The 16,607-nt window shown below is 44.1% G+C and overlaps 1 protein-coding gene across 1 annotated transcript in view; it reads left to right on the top strand.

The window, feature by feature from the left end:
• slc25a14 (solute carrier family 25 member 14) overlaps positions 1-16,607 on the top strand; it is an 84,027-nt gene that overhangs the window by 52,757 nt on the left and 14,663 nt on the right. The window contains exons 7-9 of the mRNA XM_072504951.1: positions 7,314-7,438; positions 13,910-14,045; positions 15,242-15,322. Of these exons, the coding sequence (XP_072361052.1) occupies positions 7,314-7,438; positions 13,910-14,045; positions 15,242-15,322 (342 nt within the window). The remainder of the gene's footprint in view (positions 1-7,313; positions 7,439-13,909; positions 14,046-15,241; positions 15,323-16,607) is intronic.

Below are 16,607 nucleotides of genomic sequence, written 5' to 3'. Positions count from 1 at the left end.
TTTGTTTGTGCTGCAACTCTGGACAGGAGCTGATGTCCTGACCTTTGCCTCACTGTAGCATGGAACCTAATCCTCATGGGCTGTCAGCCAACTACACTGCCAAGCACCATGGCATGGCTGGGTGACTTGATGGCATTTTTAACACTTTGGAAAGGTTAATTTTACTGTGAGTCAGTGGAAGGGTTTTGCCATCATACAGCACAGAAAAGGCCCTTTGGCCCATTGGGTCTGCACCGGTCAAAAACACCCACTAACTATTCTAATTCCATTTCCCAGCACTTGGCTCATAGCCTTGTTTGCCTTGGGATCGCAAGTGCGCATCTAAATACTTCTTAAATGTTATGAGGGTCTCTGCCACCACCACCCTTTGAGGCAGCGAGCTCCAAACTCCCACAACCCTCTGGGTAAAATGTTTTTTCCTCAAGTCCCCTTGTTCTGGCACCCTGGGTGAGTGCGCGATGGCGGCCGTTTATATTGTACTTTAAAGTGCTGGTCACTTAGCTGTTGGCAGGAGTGGGTGGGGGGTTTAGTAACTAAGTTTTACTGTTGTAAGGGAAGAGGTAAAAAAAAGGATGTGCCGGTTAAGCGGATCGGGTGGGGGCTGGGCCTAAGTAGGGTGCTTTTTCAGAGGGTCGGTGCAGACTCGATGGGCCGAACGGCCTCCTCTGCACTGTAGGAATTCTATGATTCTATGACTGACTTTTAATGCAAGATTTATTCCATAAGAAAAGATGAGCTGTAATACACTACTCCTTCATCTCACCATACTTTTACAGGTATGTACAGATGTATAAGGATTATATAGGTTACAAAATATTCTCTACTTTAATGGTCTCAGTAAATACATGGTCCATGTAAACCAATCGGTGATCTATGGTCAGACGCAGCCACACCTGAAACCAAGTGGCAGATGTCTCGCCAAATATCATCTGTGGGTTTCTCTTCAAATCCCCCCAGATGCTTTTTCACTGTAGGACAACTGGGCTCACTGGCTTTCACACAAGGGTTTCCAAACTCCACTCCAAACCAGAAACCATGGATTAACCAGGAGATTGACTCCCGACTGAAGGCCAGGTCTGAGACGTTCAAGACAGGCGACCCAGAACTATACAAGAAATCCAGGTACGACCTCGCAAAGTCATCAGGGCTGTCAAGAGAAATATCAGACCAAGCTAGAGTCACAGACCAACGTCACGGACTCTCGTCAGTTGTGGCAAGGTTTAAAACAACATAAAAGGCTACAAAGCAAAGGCGAGTAGAATCTCCGGCAGCAGCGCCCCCATCCCGATGAACTCAATGCTTTCTGTGCTCAAGCGGGAAACCATTAAGCTACTGTCAACTGCCCCAGCAGCCTAAGTCAGACCCATATCTACCACCACAGCTTCTGAAGTCAAATTGACCATCCTGACAGTGAACCCTCAGAAAGCACTTGGTCCCTGATCATGCACTTGGATCCTGCGCGGACCAGCTGGCAGATGTTACGATAACATTAGACAGGAATTGAAGAATTTGGATTGGGTGCGGCTGCTGGATAGTAAATCATCATCTGACGTGTGGGAGTCTTTCAAGCGACAGCTGATTAGGATTCAGGAAAGTCACGTTCCTGAGAGAATAAAAGATAAGTATGGGAAGTTTAGCGAGACTTGGATAACGAGGGATATTGTGAACCTCTTCAAAAAGAAAAAGGAGACTTTTGTAGTGTTTAGAAGGGTGGGAACAGTCAAAATCCTTGGAGTATAGAGAAAGTAGGATGGCACAGAAGCGGGAAATCAGGAGGGCTAGGAGGGGGTCATGAAAAGTCCTTGGCAAGTAGGATTAAGGTGAATCCCAAAGATTTTTATTCATATGTAAAAAGCAAGATGGTGGCCGGAGAAAGGATTGGACCACTTAAGGACAGTGGGGGGATCTATGTGTTGAGCCAGAGGAAATGGGCGAGGTACTAAATGAATACTTTGCATCAGTGTTCATGGGGACCTGTGGAAGTTGATTCTTGGGTATGGTGTGTGGACAGTCTGGATCATGTTAACATTGAAAAGGAGGAGGTATTGGGACTTTTAAAAGATATTGAGGTAGATAAGTCTCCTGGACCGGATGGGATTTATCCCAGAATACTGAGGGAAGCAAGGGAGGAAATTGCTGGGGCCTTGACTGACATCTTTGTATCCTCATTGGCTGCAGATGAAATCCCAGAGGACTGGAGAATAGCTAATATAGTACCGCTGTTTAAGAAAGGTAGCAGGGATAATCCTGGAAACTAGAGGCCGGTGAGCCTCACATCGGTAGGAGGTAAATTATTGGAAGAATTCTCAGGGACGGGATTTATACCCATTGGAAACAAATGGACTCATGAACGATAGACAGCATGGTTTTGTGAAGGGGAGGTCGTGCCTCACTAACTGGATCGTGTTTTTTGAGGAGGTAACAAAGGTGGTTGATGTTGTTTACATGGACCTCATATAAGCCTTTGACAAGGTGCCTCATGGCAGACTGTACAAAAGGTGAAGTCAGACAGGATCAAAGGTGAGGCGGTAAGATGGACACAGAACTGGCTCGGTCACAGAAGGCCAAGGATAGTAGAAGGGTGTTTATCTGATTGGAAGGTTGTGACTAGTGGTGTTCCACAGGGATCGGTGCTGGGGCCTCTGTTGTTTGTGGTGTACAAAAATGATTTGGAGGAAAATGTAGCCGGTCTGATTAGTAAGTTCGCGGATGACACCAAGGTTGATGGAGTCGCAGAAAGTTTGGTGGATTGTCAGAAGATACAGCAGGACTGGGCAGCATGTAGCGCAGTGGTTAGCACTGGGACTGCGGCGCTGAGGGCCCAGGTTCGAACCTCAGCCCTGGGTCACTGTCCGTGTGGAGTTTGCACATTCTCCCCATGTCTGCGTGGGTTTCACCCCCACAACCCAAAGAAATGCAGGGTAGGTGGTTTGGCCACACTAAATTGCCCCTTAATTGGGGAAAAAAATAATTGGGTACTCTAAATTTATTTTAAAAAAAGAAGATGCAGCAGGACATAGATAGGTTGGAGTCTTGGGCAGAGAAATGGCAAATGGAGTTTAATCCGGACAAATGTGAGTTAATGCATTTTGGTAGGTCTAACATCAAAGGGAAATATACCGTAAATGGTAAAACTCTTCGGAATATAAAAAGTCAGAGAGATCTGGCGTGCTGGTCCACAGATCTTTGAAGGTGGCAACACAATTGGACAAGGTAGTCAAGAAAGCATACTGAATGCTTGCCTTCATTGGACAGAGCATAGAGTATAAAAACTGGCAAGTCATGCTACAGTTGTATAGAACCTTGGTAAGATCGCACTTGGAATGTTGCCACACTACCAGAATGATGTGGAGGCTTTGGAGAGGGTGCAGAGGAAGTTTACCAGGATGTTGCCTGGTCTGGAGGGTGTTAGCTCTCTGGAGAGGCTGAATAGACCCGGACTGTTTTCATTAAAAGGCGGAGGTTGAGGGGTGACCTGATAGAGGTCTACAAGATTATGAGGGGCAAGGATAGAGTGGATGGGCAGGCATTCTTTCCCAGGGTGGAGAGGTCAGTCACTAGGGGGCATAGGTTTAAGGTCCGTGGGGCAAAGTTTAGAGGAAATGTGCGAGGCAGTTTTTTTACGCAGAGGGTGGTGAGGCCTGCAAAGCATTGTCAGGTTAGGTTGTGGAAGCAGATAAATTAACGGCGTTCAAAAGGCATCTTGACAACACATGGATAGGATGTGTATAGAGGAATACCGCACAAGGAAGTGCTGAGGGTTTTGGCAAAGGTTGGTATCATGACCGGTCGAGGCTTGGAGGGCCGAAAGGCCTGTTCCTGTGCTGTATTGTTCTTTGTTCTTTATGTGCTTGCGGACATCTTGAACCTTTCCCTACTCCGTTCTGAGGTCCCCACCTCATTCAAGAAGACCACCATCTTACTAAGAAAAACCATGATGTGGAGATGCCGGCGTTGGACTGCGGTGAGCACAGTAAGAAGTCTTACAACACCAGATTAAAATCCAACAGGTTTGTTTCGATGTCACTAGCTTTCTGAGCGCTGCTCCTTCCTCAGAAACATATATATAGACAGATTCAAAGATGCCAGACAATGCTTGGAATGCGAGCATTAGCAGGTGATTAAATCTTTACAGATCCAGAGATGGGGTAACCCCAGGTTAAAGAGGTGTGAATTGTGTAAAGCCAGGACAGTTGGTAGGATTTCGCAGGCCAGATGGTGGGGGATGAATGTAATGCGACATGAAAACCAGGTAACGTGCCTCAACTACTATCGTCCGGTTTCCTTGACATCGATCGTTATGAAGTGCTTCGAGAGGTTGGTCATGAGATACATCAACTCCATCCTCCCAGAATGCCTCGATCCACTGCAATTCGCATACCGCCACAACTGGTCCATAGCAGACGCCATCTCCCTGGTCCTGCACTCATCTCTCGAGCATCTCGACAACAAGGACTCCAACGTTAGACTTCTATTCGTTAACTACAGCTTCGTCTTCAACACCATAATCCCAGCCAAGATCATAATCAAAGCTCCAAAACCTAGGACTTGGCTCCTCACTCTACAACTGGATCCTCGACTTTCTGACCCATAGACCGCAATCAGTAAGGATAATCAACAATACCTCCTCGACGATAGTCCTCAATACCGGGACCCCGCAAGGCTGCATACTTTAGCACCCTACTATACTCCCTGTACACACATGTCTGTGAAGCAAAATTTGGCTCCAACTCCATCTACAGCTTTGCTGATAACACGACCGTAGTGGATCTCGAACGACAATGAGTCAAAATACAGGAGTGAGATAGAGAACCTAGTGGAGTGGTATTCTGAGTAGTGTAACAACAACAATCTCTCCCTTGATGTCAGCGATCCTAGTCTGGTATCGCAACTGCTCGGCCCAAGACCATATGACCCTACAGAGAGTTATGAACACAGCCCAATCCATCACGCGAACCCGCCTTCCATCCATTGACTCCATCTATAACTCCTGCTGCCTTGGGAAAGCGGGCAGCATAATCAAAGACCCTTTCCACCCAGCTTACTCACTCTTCCAACTTCTTCCATCAAGCAGGATATACAGAAGTCTGAGAACCACTAACAGATTCAAAAACAGCTTCTTCCCCGCTATTATCAGACACCTAAACGACCCTCTTGAGGACTGAACTGGTTTCTTCACACATCTTCTCTACTGAGTAGCACTACACTCCTGTATGCTTCACCCGATGCCTGTGTCTATGTATTTACATTGTGTATTTATGTATGCCCTATGTTCCTTTTTCATGTATGGAATGATCTATCTGGACTGTACGCAGAACAAAAACAAATCCAATCTTGAAGAACACACTTTGAAATCTTCTCGTAATTGAGGCTTTCTCTCAGATGCCTTCACCAAGAATGTTCTGCAGCCACTTGTATCAAAAGCGATCATGGCACCAGGGAGGCAACTGAATGGAACAGTCTTTATTTTATGAGTGATTTTGTTATTGCCAGAGTTTGGTTATTATTGACTCAGTTATGTTCCTGGGTCTTTTAACCTTGATGTATTCCCCCCAATTAACTTTTACAAAGAACAGTTTTATGCTGAGCTAGCAGTTTGCTGTTTGTTGTCTCTGACGCATGAATGTGGTTGGTTTCCCAAAATTTCTCAAGGAAGTTATTCCTCACAATTTAGATTTAATGCTCGACTGGGCGAAACCCAGACAGGGTGGTGAATAAAGGCAACATGTTCAGCCTGCACCACAATCTGAAACACAAACTGATTCAGCTGTGAACATGGAAACTTGCAGAGGGGAAACCCAAAATTGCGAGTAGCCTCAATCCAGGAGCAGTTACAATAATTGTAACAGAATGCCCTGGTCACAGGTGATAGAAAATTTGAGGAACTGTTGTTTGCTGATTTGGAATTAGAAGCTCAAATGTCCTGTTTCTGAAAGAACTCATAAATCATAAACCTCGCAAAGATGGGGTGAAGGAGTTGTCCTGTGAAGAGACATTGAGTTGAATGGATCTATATTTTCTGGCGTTTGGAGAATTGAGAGGTAATCTTGTTAAAATGTATGGCATTATTTGAGGACTGGTAGGTGAGATGTTGAGAGGCTATTTCACCTGGCTGGCCAGCCTGGAACCAGGGGTCACAGTTCTAGGACTGTGATAAGAAATTTGTCCACTGGGAGGGTTGTGAATCTTTGGAATTGTTTATTCCTGAGAGCTGTAGATGCTTCATCAATGATTATATTGAACACTGAGATAATAGATTTCCAGGCATGAAGTGAATTAAGGGATTTGAGGGTAATGTGTGAAAGTAGTCTTGAGATAATCACTAGCCATGATATTATTGAAAGGTGAAGCAGGTTTGAGGGGCTGAATGTTCCACTCCTCCTCCTCCTCGTGTCCTTAAAACACTAAGGATTCTCCTGCAGATTAACACTTCCAGCCTTTACATTGAAGTGTTTGATAATTATTAAAAAGAAGAGCTCGCGAAGTTTGACACTGAGGGCTGTGACAAATAACTTATTTACACCATGATTCTCCACATTGAGGATGATGTGATGCAAACATACGAATTAGGAGCAGGAGTAGACCACTTGGCTCCTCGAGCCTGCTTCACCATTCAATAAGATCATGGCTGATCTGATTGTAACAACCCCGCATTCCTACCTCCCCTCGATAACCTTTCACCCCATTGTTGCTCAAGATTCTATCAAAAGACATAGGAAAAGAATTAGGCCACTTGGCCCATCGAGTCTGCTCCGCCATTCAATCATGGCTGATATTTTCTCATCCCATTCTCCTGCCTTCTCCCCATAACCCCTGATCCCCTTATTAATCAAGAACCTATCTATCTCTGTCTTAAAGACACTCAGTGAATTGGCCTCCACAGCCTTTTGCGGCAAAGAGTTCCACAGATTCACCACCCTCTGGCTGAAGAAATTTCACCTCATCTCTGTTTTAAAGGATCGTCCCTTTAATTTGAGATGGTTCTAGTTTTTCTTACAAGTGGAAACATCCTCTCCATGTCCACTGTCGAGCTTTGGCTTCAAAATATTCAAAGACTCCACTGCATTGTGAGGCAGAATTCCAAAGCTTCTCAATCCTCGGACAGAAAAGTAATTCTCCTCCTCATTGTCCTAAATGGACGACCCCTTAATTTTAAGCAGAGACACCTAGTTCCAGACTTCTCCAACATGAACCCTGACGAGGTCCCTCAAGATCTTGTATGTTTCAATCGAATATATTTCAATGATGTGTTTGTGTGTTGGAAGCTATGCTTTATACGCTATTCAGATGGTGTTTCTTTATTTGATTGTCAGGGAGTGAGCCTCACTGCCCAGCGAGCAGCCATTGTAGTGGGTGTGGAGCTGCCAGTCTATGATATCACCAAAAAGCACATCATCCTCTCCGGCTTCATGGGAGACACAGTCTACACACACTTTCTGTAAGTTTATAAAAAAAACTGCTTGCATTGATATAGCACCTTTGACATAGAAAAAGCCTTTCAAGATACTTCACAAGGTGTGAGGGAAAACGGATAGCAAGGCAAAGGAGATGTGCAGTTGGGGAACAAGTAACAGGATGGAAAGCAAGCTGGCTACAAAATTCGAAACAGACACTGTCATCCAATTAATTTTGAGTAGAAAAGGGATACAAGATAGCCAGGAGGGAACTGAAAAAAAGGATCAGGGGAGCTAAGAGAGGAAAAATCTTTGGCGGGTAGGATCAAGGAAAACCCCAAGGCCTTTTACACATCTGTGAGAAATATGAGAATGACTATAGCGAGGGTAGATCCGATCAAGGACAGTAGCGGGACATTATGTATTGAGTCTGAAGAGATAGGAGAGGTCTTGAACGAGTACTTTTCTTCAGTATTTACAAATGAGAGGGGCCATATTGTTGGAGAGGACAGTGTGAAACAGACTGGTAAGCTCGAGGAGATACTTGTTAGGGAGGAAGATGTGTTGGGCATTTTGAGGATAGACAAATCCCCCGGACCTGATGGATATATCCAAAGATTCTATGGGAAGCAAGAGATGAAATTGCAGAGCCGTTGGCAATGATCTTTTCGTCCTCACTGTCAACAGGGGTGGTACCAGGAGATTGGAGAGTGGCGAATGTCGTGCCCCTGTTCAAAAAAGGGAATAGGGATAACCCTGAGAATTACAGGCCAGTTAGTCTTACTTTGGTGGTAGGCAAAGTAATGGAAAGGATACTGAGGGATAGGATTTCTGAGCATCTGGAAAGCCACTGCTTGATTAGGGTTAGTCAGCACGGATTTGTGAGGGGTAGGTCTTGCCCCACAAGTCTTATTGAATTCTTTGAGAAGGTGACCAAATATGTGGATGAAGGTAAAGCAGTGGATGTAGTGTACATGGATTTTAGTAAGGCATTTGATAAGGTTCCCCATGTTAGGCTTATGCAGAAAGTAAGGAGGTATGGGATAGTGGGAATAATGGCCAGTTGGATAACGAACTGGCTAACCGATAGAAGTCAGAGAGTGGTGGTGGATGGCAAATATTCAGCTTGGAGCCCAGTTACCAGTGGTGTACCGCAGGGATCAGTTCTGGGTCCTCTGCTGTTTGTGATTTTCATTAATGACTTGGATGAGGGAGTTGAAGGATAGGTTAGTAAATTTGCAGACGATACGAAGATTGGTGGAATTGTGGATAGTGAGGAGAGCTGTTGTCGGCTGCAAAGAGACATAGATAGGATGCAGAGCTGGGCTGAGAAGGGCAGATGGAGTTAACCCTGAAAAGTGTGAGGTTGTCCATTTTGGAAGGACAAATATGAATGCGGAATACAGGGTTCATGGTAGGGTTCTTGGCAATGTGGAGGAGCAGAGAGATCTTGGGATCTATGTTCATAGATCTTTGAAAGTTGCCACTCAAGTGGATAGAGCTGTGAAGAAGGCCTATGGTGTGCTAGAGTTCATTAGCAAAGGGATTGAATTTAAGAGCCATGAGGTGATGAAGCAGCTGTACAAAACCTTGGTAAGGCCACATTTGGAGTACTGTGTGCAGTTCTGGTCGCCTCATTTTCGGAAGGATGTGGAAGCTTTGGAAAAGGTGCAAAGGATGTTGCCTGGAATGGAGAGTAGGTCTTATGAGGAAAGGGTGAGGGTGCCAGGCCTTTTCTCATTAGAACGGAGAAGGATGAGGTGCGACTTGATAGAGGTTTATAAGATGATCAGGGGAATAGATAGAGTAGACAGTCAGAGACTTTTTCCCCGGGTGGAACAAACCATTACAAGGGGACATAAATTTAAGGTGAATGGTGGAAGATATAGGGGGGATGTCATAGGTAGGTTCTTTACCCAGAGAGTAGTGGGGACATGGAATGCACTGCCTGTGGAAGTAGTTGAGTCGGAAATATTAGGGACCTTCAAGCGGCTATTTGTCCTTGGATAGGTACATGGATTATGGTAGAATGATGGAGTGTAGATTAATTTGTTCTTAATCTTGGACAAAAGTTCGGCACAACATCGTGGGCCAAAGGGCCTGATCTGTGCTGTATTTTTCTATGTTCTATGTACAGTTTATTCCTGATTTGAAATTTCTTAACTTGAATTAAAATTGCCCAAGCGTGCCACTTACTGGAAATTTGTTCCTGAAATGATTTACTAAATTTAAATGATTTGGTTAATTTGGATTTGAATTCCCATCCCAAAAAATGTCCTGCTAGTAATTTGATTCCTACCAGATTCAAAAAGACCCTAACAACTCGTCAAGGCTGACTCTTGAACAGGCCAATGAATCCAGCAAAGAATTTAGAACCAGTCCTGTCGCTGTATCTTGGATTATAATTCAAAGCCCCTGATGATTCTATTGATGATGTTATTAACCTTTAATTTCCAGAAACAATTCACTGGCCCTGGTGACTGCCACTGGTCTTGAGTGGCAGCATCACAGTAACACAAGTACACCATTACATTGCAGAGATTAACAGTATGGGGCTCATGTTGAAGTGCCCAAGGAATCCATTCAGCACTGTGAATACATTCCACCAGACATTTGAGGGGCCAGGTGATTCTGGTTGAAGACGTGCAGGTTAGGTGAATTGACCATGCTAAATTTCCTTTTTGTGTCCAAAGATGTGTAGGTTAGATGGGTTACAGGGACAGGGCAGGGGAGTGGACCTAGGTAGGGTGCTCTTTGGGAGGGTCAGTGCACTCTATGGGTCAAATGGCCTCCTACACTGTAGGAATTCTGTGGTTCGATGTTTCAAACTTCGCCTTGTGTCCACTTGCCCACACATTCTACAACCAGCAATGGCCTCTCTTGCTTCCAGTTTAAGGAGGGCAGGAAGAGAGAAGAGGTAAAGGAAAGGATGTAACAGATGTTAATGAGATGGAAAGGGCCGCTGAAGGCGAATTGAGGCTGGAAAATTAAAACTTGGACGGAGAAAGGGACTACAATGTAAACCTCCATCTAGCCCATTTGAAGTCAAAGACAGCCTACAATGAACATTCAGTCAATACTTTTAAACACTGGACACCATAATGTTGTTGAAATGACTGCAGCAAAACATGTGGCCTTTGACATTTGAGCTGCAGGCAGTCCCAAGCCTCAAGCAAAGCCAAATTAAATATGGACAGTCATAGCCATTTTGGAATTCACACTTGTCTTTGTTTAAGGATGGGCCAACACTAAAGGACTAGGAGTTTCCCGGTTGCCTGCCTTCACATTTCACACTAAACAAAGGGGAAGATTGGAACTCGATTGTGGCAGTGGGAAGTGAATGGTCACTATCAACCTCCCATTGTATCAAGACGGCTTTCTCCATCTGAACTACACTAGTTGATTCTTAAAGGTGTTATAGACAACACAATGTGAAATCGGCATAAACACCACATTTTCTTTGTAAAGTACTTTGAACAGATGAAAAGCTACATGGTGTTATCCATCTTTTCTTTGCTTAAAAAATAAGCAAGGAGCTTTTGCAGACAGTCCCATCAAAGCCAGTGACCAATCAGTTCATCCAGTCTGTGAACCAGACTTGTAAATGAGGTGTGAGACACCAGGCAGCCAGAGCATGTAACCTGTTCCAGTTTAAAGTTTGCCTGAGAACCAATCTCCTGGCTATTCAACCACTATAAACTTCACAACCTGTTGTGAACCTTTCGCTTTGCAAGATTGTCATTTGAACTTTAAATCACCGCATCCATTCAAAGACAAACAACCTGGATATGGTAAAGCAGAGTCTGAGAGAACTATCATTGGGGAAAATGGAATTACCATTGTCTGTATCTAATCTCTATGCATGTGGGTTCGTGAATGAAAGTGAGTGTGTTAGATGTTACATTTAATTAGAGGTAAGACTTTCTGTTGAGTTATTTAATTGAGATACACACTTCAAGGATAAGGAAGACACACCTTTTTCCATACAAAATATCCTGATCATGGACAGGAAGAGAGAACATTCCCTTTGTCTGTGACCAGTATATTTGAGCTAAAATGCATTATCTTAATGTAAAAGTTCAATGTGTTTTACGAGAATATACTTTCTGGTTCCCACTACCAGATGTGTATAGGTTGTTAAGCGGTGGAAAGGACTGCATGACCTGTGTTACGAAACCCTGGGCTAGTGCACGGTCAATCCCAACCCCACTTGACCCAGAGTCACAACACAAGTGAATTAACCAATAATTCTTAGAAAAATACCCAAAGTCTTTGGCCCTTGGCTGCCCAATAATTTGAAAATGTAAACACAATTACTATTTATTTATAGCCAATAACTAAAATGAAATATGGGGCAAATACAACAAGTTAATTCAGATTCACTCTGGTTACTGGAGAGAATTCTTTGAGACAGCACGGTTTTGTGAAGGGGAGGTCGTGTCTCATTAACTTGATAGAGTTTTTTGAGGAGGTCACTAAGATGATTGATGCAGGTAGGGCAGTGGATGTTGTCTATATGGACTTTAGTAAGGCCTTTGACAAGGTCCCTCATGGTAGACTAGTACAAAAGGTGAAGTCACACGGGATCAGGGGTGAGCTGGCAAGGTTGATACAGAACTGGCTAGGTCATAGAAGGCAGAGAGTAGCAATGGAAGGATGCTTTTCTAATTGGAGGGCTGTAACCAGTGGTGTTCCACAGGGATCAGTGCTGGGACCTTTGCTGTTTGTAGTATATATAAATGATTTGGAGGAAAATGTAACTGGTCTGATTAGTAAGTTTGCAGACGACACAAAGGTTGGTGGAATTGCGGATAGCGATGAGGACTGTCCGAGGATACAGCAGGATTTAGATTGTTTGGAGACTTGGGCGGAGAGATGGCAGATGGAGTTTAATCCGGACAAATGTGAGGTAATGCATTTTGGAAGGTCTAATGCAGGTAGGGAATATACAGTGAATGGTAGAACCCTCAAGAGTATTGAAAGGCAAAGAGATCTAGGAGTACATGTCCACAGGTCACTGAAAGGGGCAACACAGGTGGAGAAGGTAGTCAAGAAGGCATACGACATGCTTGCCTTCATTGGCCGGGGCATTGAGTATAAGAATTGGCAAGTCATGTTGCAGCTGTATAGAACCTTAGTTAGGCCACACTTGGAGTATAGAGTTCAATTCTGGTCGCCACACTACCAGAAGGATGTGGAGGCTTTAGAGAGGGTGCAGAAGAGATTTACAAGAATGTTGCCTGGTATTGAGGGCATTAGCTATGAGGAGCGGTTGAATAAACTTAGTTTGTTCTCACTGGAACGAAGGAGGTTGAGGGGCGACCTGATAGAGGTCTACAAAATTATGAGGGGCATAGACAGAGTGGATAGTCAGAGGCTTTTCCCCGGGGTAGAGGGGTCAATTACTAGGGGGCATAGGTTTAAGGTGAGAGGGGCAAAGTTTAGAGTAGATGTACGAGGCAAGTTTTTTATGCAGAGGGTAGTGGATGCCTGGAACTCGCTACCGGAGGAGGTGGTGGAAGCAGGGACGATAGTGACATTTAAGGGGCATCTTGACAAATACATGAATAGGATAGGAATAGAGGGATATGGACCCAGGAAGTGTAGAAGATTGTAGTTTAGTCGGGCAGCATGGTCGGCACGGGCTTGGAGGGCCGAAGGGCCTGTTCCTGTGCTGTACATTTCTTTGTTCTTTGTTCTCTGCCAGTTCAGAAATACAGCACTCACAACTTTTCTGGAGAAACCACAGAGAGGCGAGAGTGGCAAGATTGAAACTCCTTGGGACTCTGAAAATCATGCCACTAGGATAGTATCCAATCACCACCTGTTACCAGGCAGAGTATGACCTCTTGGGGTAATTCATTGGCCACCAACCAAGCAATCAAACCGAGTCCCACCCCATCTCTCTCTCTCTCTCTCTGGTGCCAACAAGTCTGCAGCTCCTGTTCATACCACAAGGACCTAGCAGAGTGTTCCCTCCTCTAACTTCTGAATTCTGCTGCTTGCCTTTAATTTACATGTCCATTTATCATCCATGGATCAAAAATAATAACGCCAAAATAAAAGAAAAGGGAAATAAGAGAATAAAGAGGAAAGACCCTTGCACTTGGATGAAGTGCTGTGCCATGATCAGATAAGGTCTAGATAAGATACAGAGTAAATCTCCCTCTACACTGTCCATGTCAAACATTCTGAGGGTTGGTGCAACATGGGTTAGATACAGAGTAAAGGTCACACACTCTAGCCCATCCCTTAAACATACATGAATGTACACCTATAATTGTAACCTCAGAAGAATTTGCCAACCATGATACTTGATTCCTTCCCACCCCAGCTATCCCGAGTAAAGTTCTTAACGAGGCCTGTGCAATAGGGATTTTTATAAACTGCCCAAATGTACATTGTTAGTCCATTGCATTGGCATTAATCTGATCCTCAGAGATCGAGTAATTGTGTACTCTAGATATCTGCAATTGTGAGGATAGATTGTAATGCTTGAGTTTGTTATTTTGCAGATCAAGCTTTACCTGCGGCTTGGCCGGTGCCTTGGCTTCCAATCCTGTTGATGTAGTGCGGACTCGCATAATGAACCAGAAGGTGGTGTTGGGGAGTCACGTCATTTACAAGGGGACCCTGGATGGAATTCTACAAGTAAGTCAAAAGTGAGAGTGTGTCACCAATGGGTGCCTAACATGATACATTAGCTGCTGCAAACTATTCTACAAATATGCAGAAATGTGTAGGCAGCAAATGAAATAGGAAGATCAATTCATGCCCATCGGAGCTATGGATGGTAGCACGAACCATCTGCCCATGTCTGAGACTTGCATGGCCCAACATATGATTGGTGGAGGTATTCTTAGAAACATAATCACTGCCATTCAGGGTCTGAGCTGTCATTCCAGTCCAGAGAGAGAGGCCAGCATCTTAAAGTTTGAAAACTGTTGTTGCAAGACCTTGTGATCCAGGGCACTGAAAACAGCATATTTCTATCCTGCTATCTCTGCAGTGTATCTGTCTCTCCGTGTCTCTCTTTTTCTCTCTCTTTTTCTCTCTCTTTTTCTCTCTCTTTTTCTCCTTCTTTTGCTCTCTCTTTTGCTCTCTCTTTTGCTCTCTCTATTCTCCTCTCCTCGCTTTCGCTTTCTCTCGCGATTCCTCTCTCTCTGTCTCTCTGTTGGTGTGCTTTAAACACTTGCTACTTGCTTTGCCCCTGTATGGTGTACACAATTCCCTGCATCCCCCCTTTCACTAATGAGTGTTTGCAGGCTATTCACTGGCGAGGTAGTGAGAAAGTTTCCCTTTACCTATATGATTGGACAGAGTCACTGGATTGTGATCAGGGATACAAATCCTGGCTCATTGAATCAGACTGATGTCATTGAGAGTATTTTCCAGAGACATTTTATCTGTCACATCTCCATTTACAACAGTTTGGAAATCTGTCGGAAGTTAGCGCAAGTTTTTGTGTGAATTTGAAGTTTCTCTCCACCTCGCTGAGAATGAATATTATTAGTTTGAGCAGGGCCCAGCTCATTCACAACTCAAGAGTCTTGTATCTATTCCAACTGCTGGGAAAGTGGTGGAATGAATGGAGCCTGACTACAAATGGATGGGAGCGCAGCACTCATTGGGGCAAAGTGAAGCATGTTGGCACCAACACTGCACAGGACTTGCACAGTTAGAAGTGTATAAATGAAGCAGAAATTACCCTCAACTTTGTGATTGTGGAATAGATTTTATATTCAACGCGTGAGGAAACAAGTCCCAATTCCCTGTTAAGATTATTGTTCAGTGTCAGAAGGATGTGTTTGGATGCAAATCGATATGTTTTCTTTTTGTGTTATTAGACCTGGAAGACTGAAGGTTTCTCTGCTTTGTACAAAGGATTCTGGCCAAACTGGTTACGGTTGGGACCTTGGAACATCATTGTATCCTTTCCCCTTTACTTGATTGCATTCTCTTTGGTTTGAACAATCTGCTGAAGAGCTTGCTTACATAGTTTAGGACGTGCCTAGGTCATTCAGGGAGAAATCTCCAGGAACATCTTTTTAATGTTTCTAATATGCCAATCTGATTATCCTTCTCCGCTGCAGTCAATATTCTCACAATGTTTTTTTTGTTAAAGACCACCTTTGTGGAGAGAAGGTGGTGGGTGGTGAAAGTGGGTTTCAGATGGAGCAACAGAGGATTGATTCAATTTTCAGTTCAACCCCTGTTGAACTCCATCTGCTACTCTTAACTAATGCCGCTAATATCTCTGGTAAAGGGGTGGGATGAGGAAGGGTCGCGTTATGTAGAACAGTTCATAACTCACTGTCCTAAAACATCTAACAGCTAATGAAGTACTTTTGAAGTGTAGTCAGTACCATCAGATCAGAGGGAGTCAATTTCTCATTCTCACTCAGTAAGGACAGTGCCATCAGAATGAGAGAGCTCTTTACAATATATGTTAATGATTTAGATGAGGGAACAAAATGTAATATCTCCAAATTTGCAGATGACACCAAGTTGGGTGGGAGAGTGAGCTGTGAGGAAGATTCATAAATCTATCTGTGATTTGGACAAGTTGAGTGAGTGGGCAAGTAGATGCAGTATAATTTGGAGAAATGCGAGGTTATCCACTTTGGTAGCAAAAAAGAGAAGGCAGACAATTATCTGAATGACATAGAACATTGGATTGGATTGGATTTGTTTATTGTCACATGTACCGAGGTACAGTGAAAAGTATTTTTCTGCGAGCAGCACAACAGATCATTAAGTACATGAGAAGAAAAGGGAATAAAAGAAAATACATAATAGGGCAACACAACATATACAATGTAACTACATAAGCACCGGCATCAGATGAAGCATACAGGGTGTAGTGTTAATGAGGTCAGTCCATAAGAGGGTAATTTAGGAAGAAGCTGTTTTTGAGTCTGTTAGTGCGTGTTCTCAGACTTCTGTATCTCCTGCCCGATGGAAGAATTTGGAAGAGTGAGTAAGCCGGGTGGGAGGGGTCTTTATTATGCTGCCCGCTTTCCCCAGGCAGCGGGAGGTGTAGATGAAGTCAATGGATGGGAGGCAGGTTTGTGTGATGGACTGGGTGTTTTTCACGACTCTCTGAAGTTTCTTGCAGTCCTGGGCCGAGCAGTTGCCATACCAGGCTGTGATGCAGCCAGATAGGATGCTTTCTATGGTGCATCTGTAAAAGTTGGTAAGGGTTAATGTGGA

This window comes from Scyliorhinus torazame, chromosome 5 (assembly GCF_047496885.1).
Source record: "Scyliorhinus torazame isolate Kashiwa2021f chromosome 5, sScyTor2.1, whole genome shotgun sequence".
In the NCBI taxonomy this organism is placed as follows: Eukaryota; Metazoa; Chordata; class Chondrichthyes; order Carcharhiniformes; family Scyliorhinidae; genus Scyliorhinus; species Scyliorhinus torazame.
Note: the sequence above shows the minus strand (reverse complement) of the source record. Positions and strands in the feature narration are given on the sequence as shown.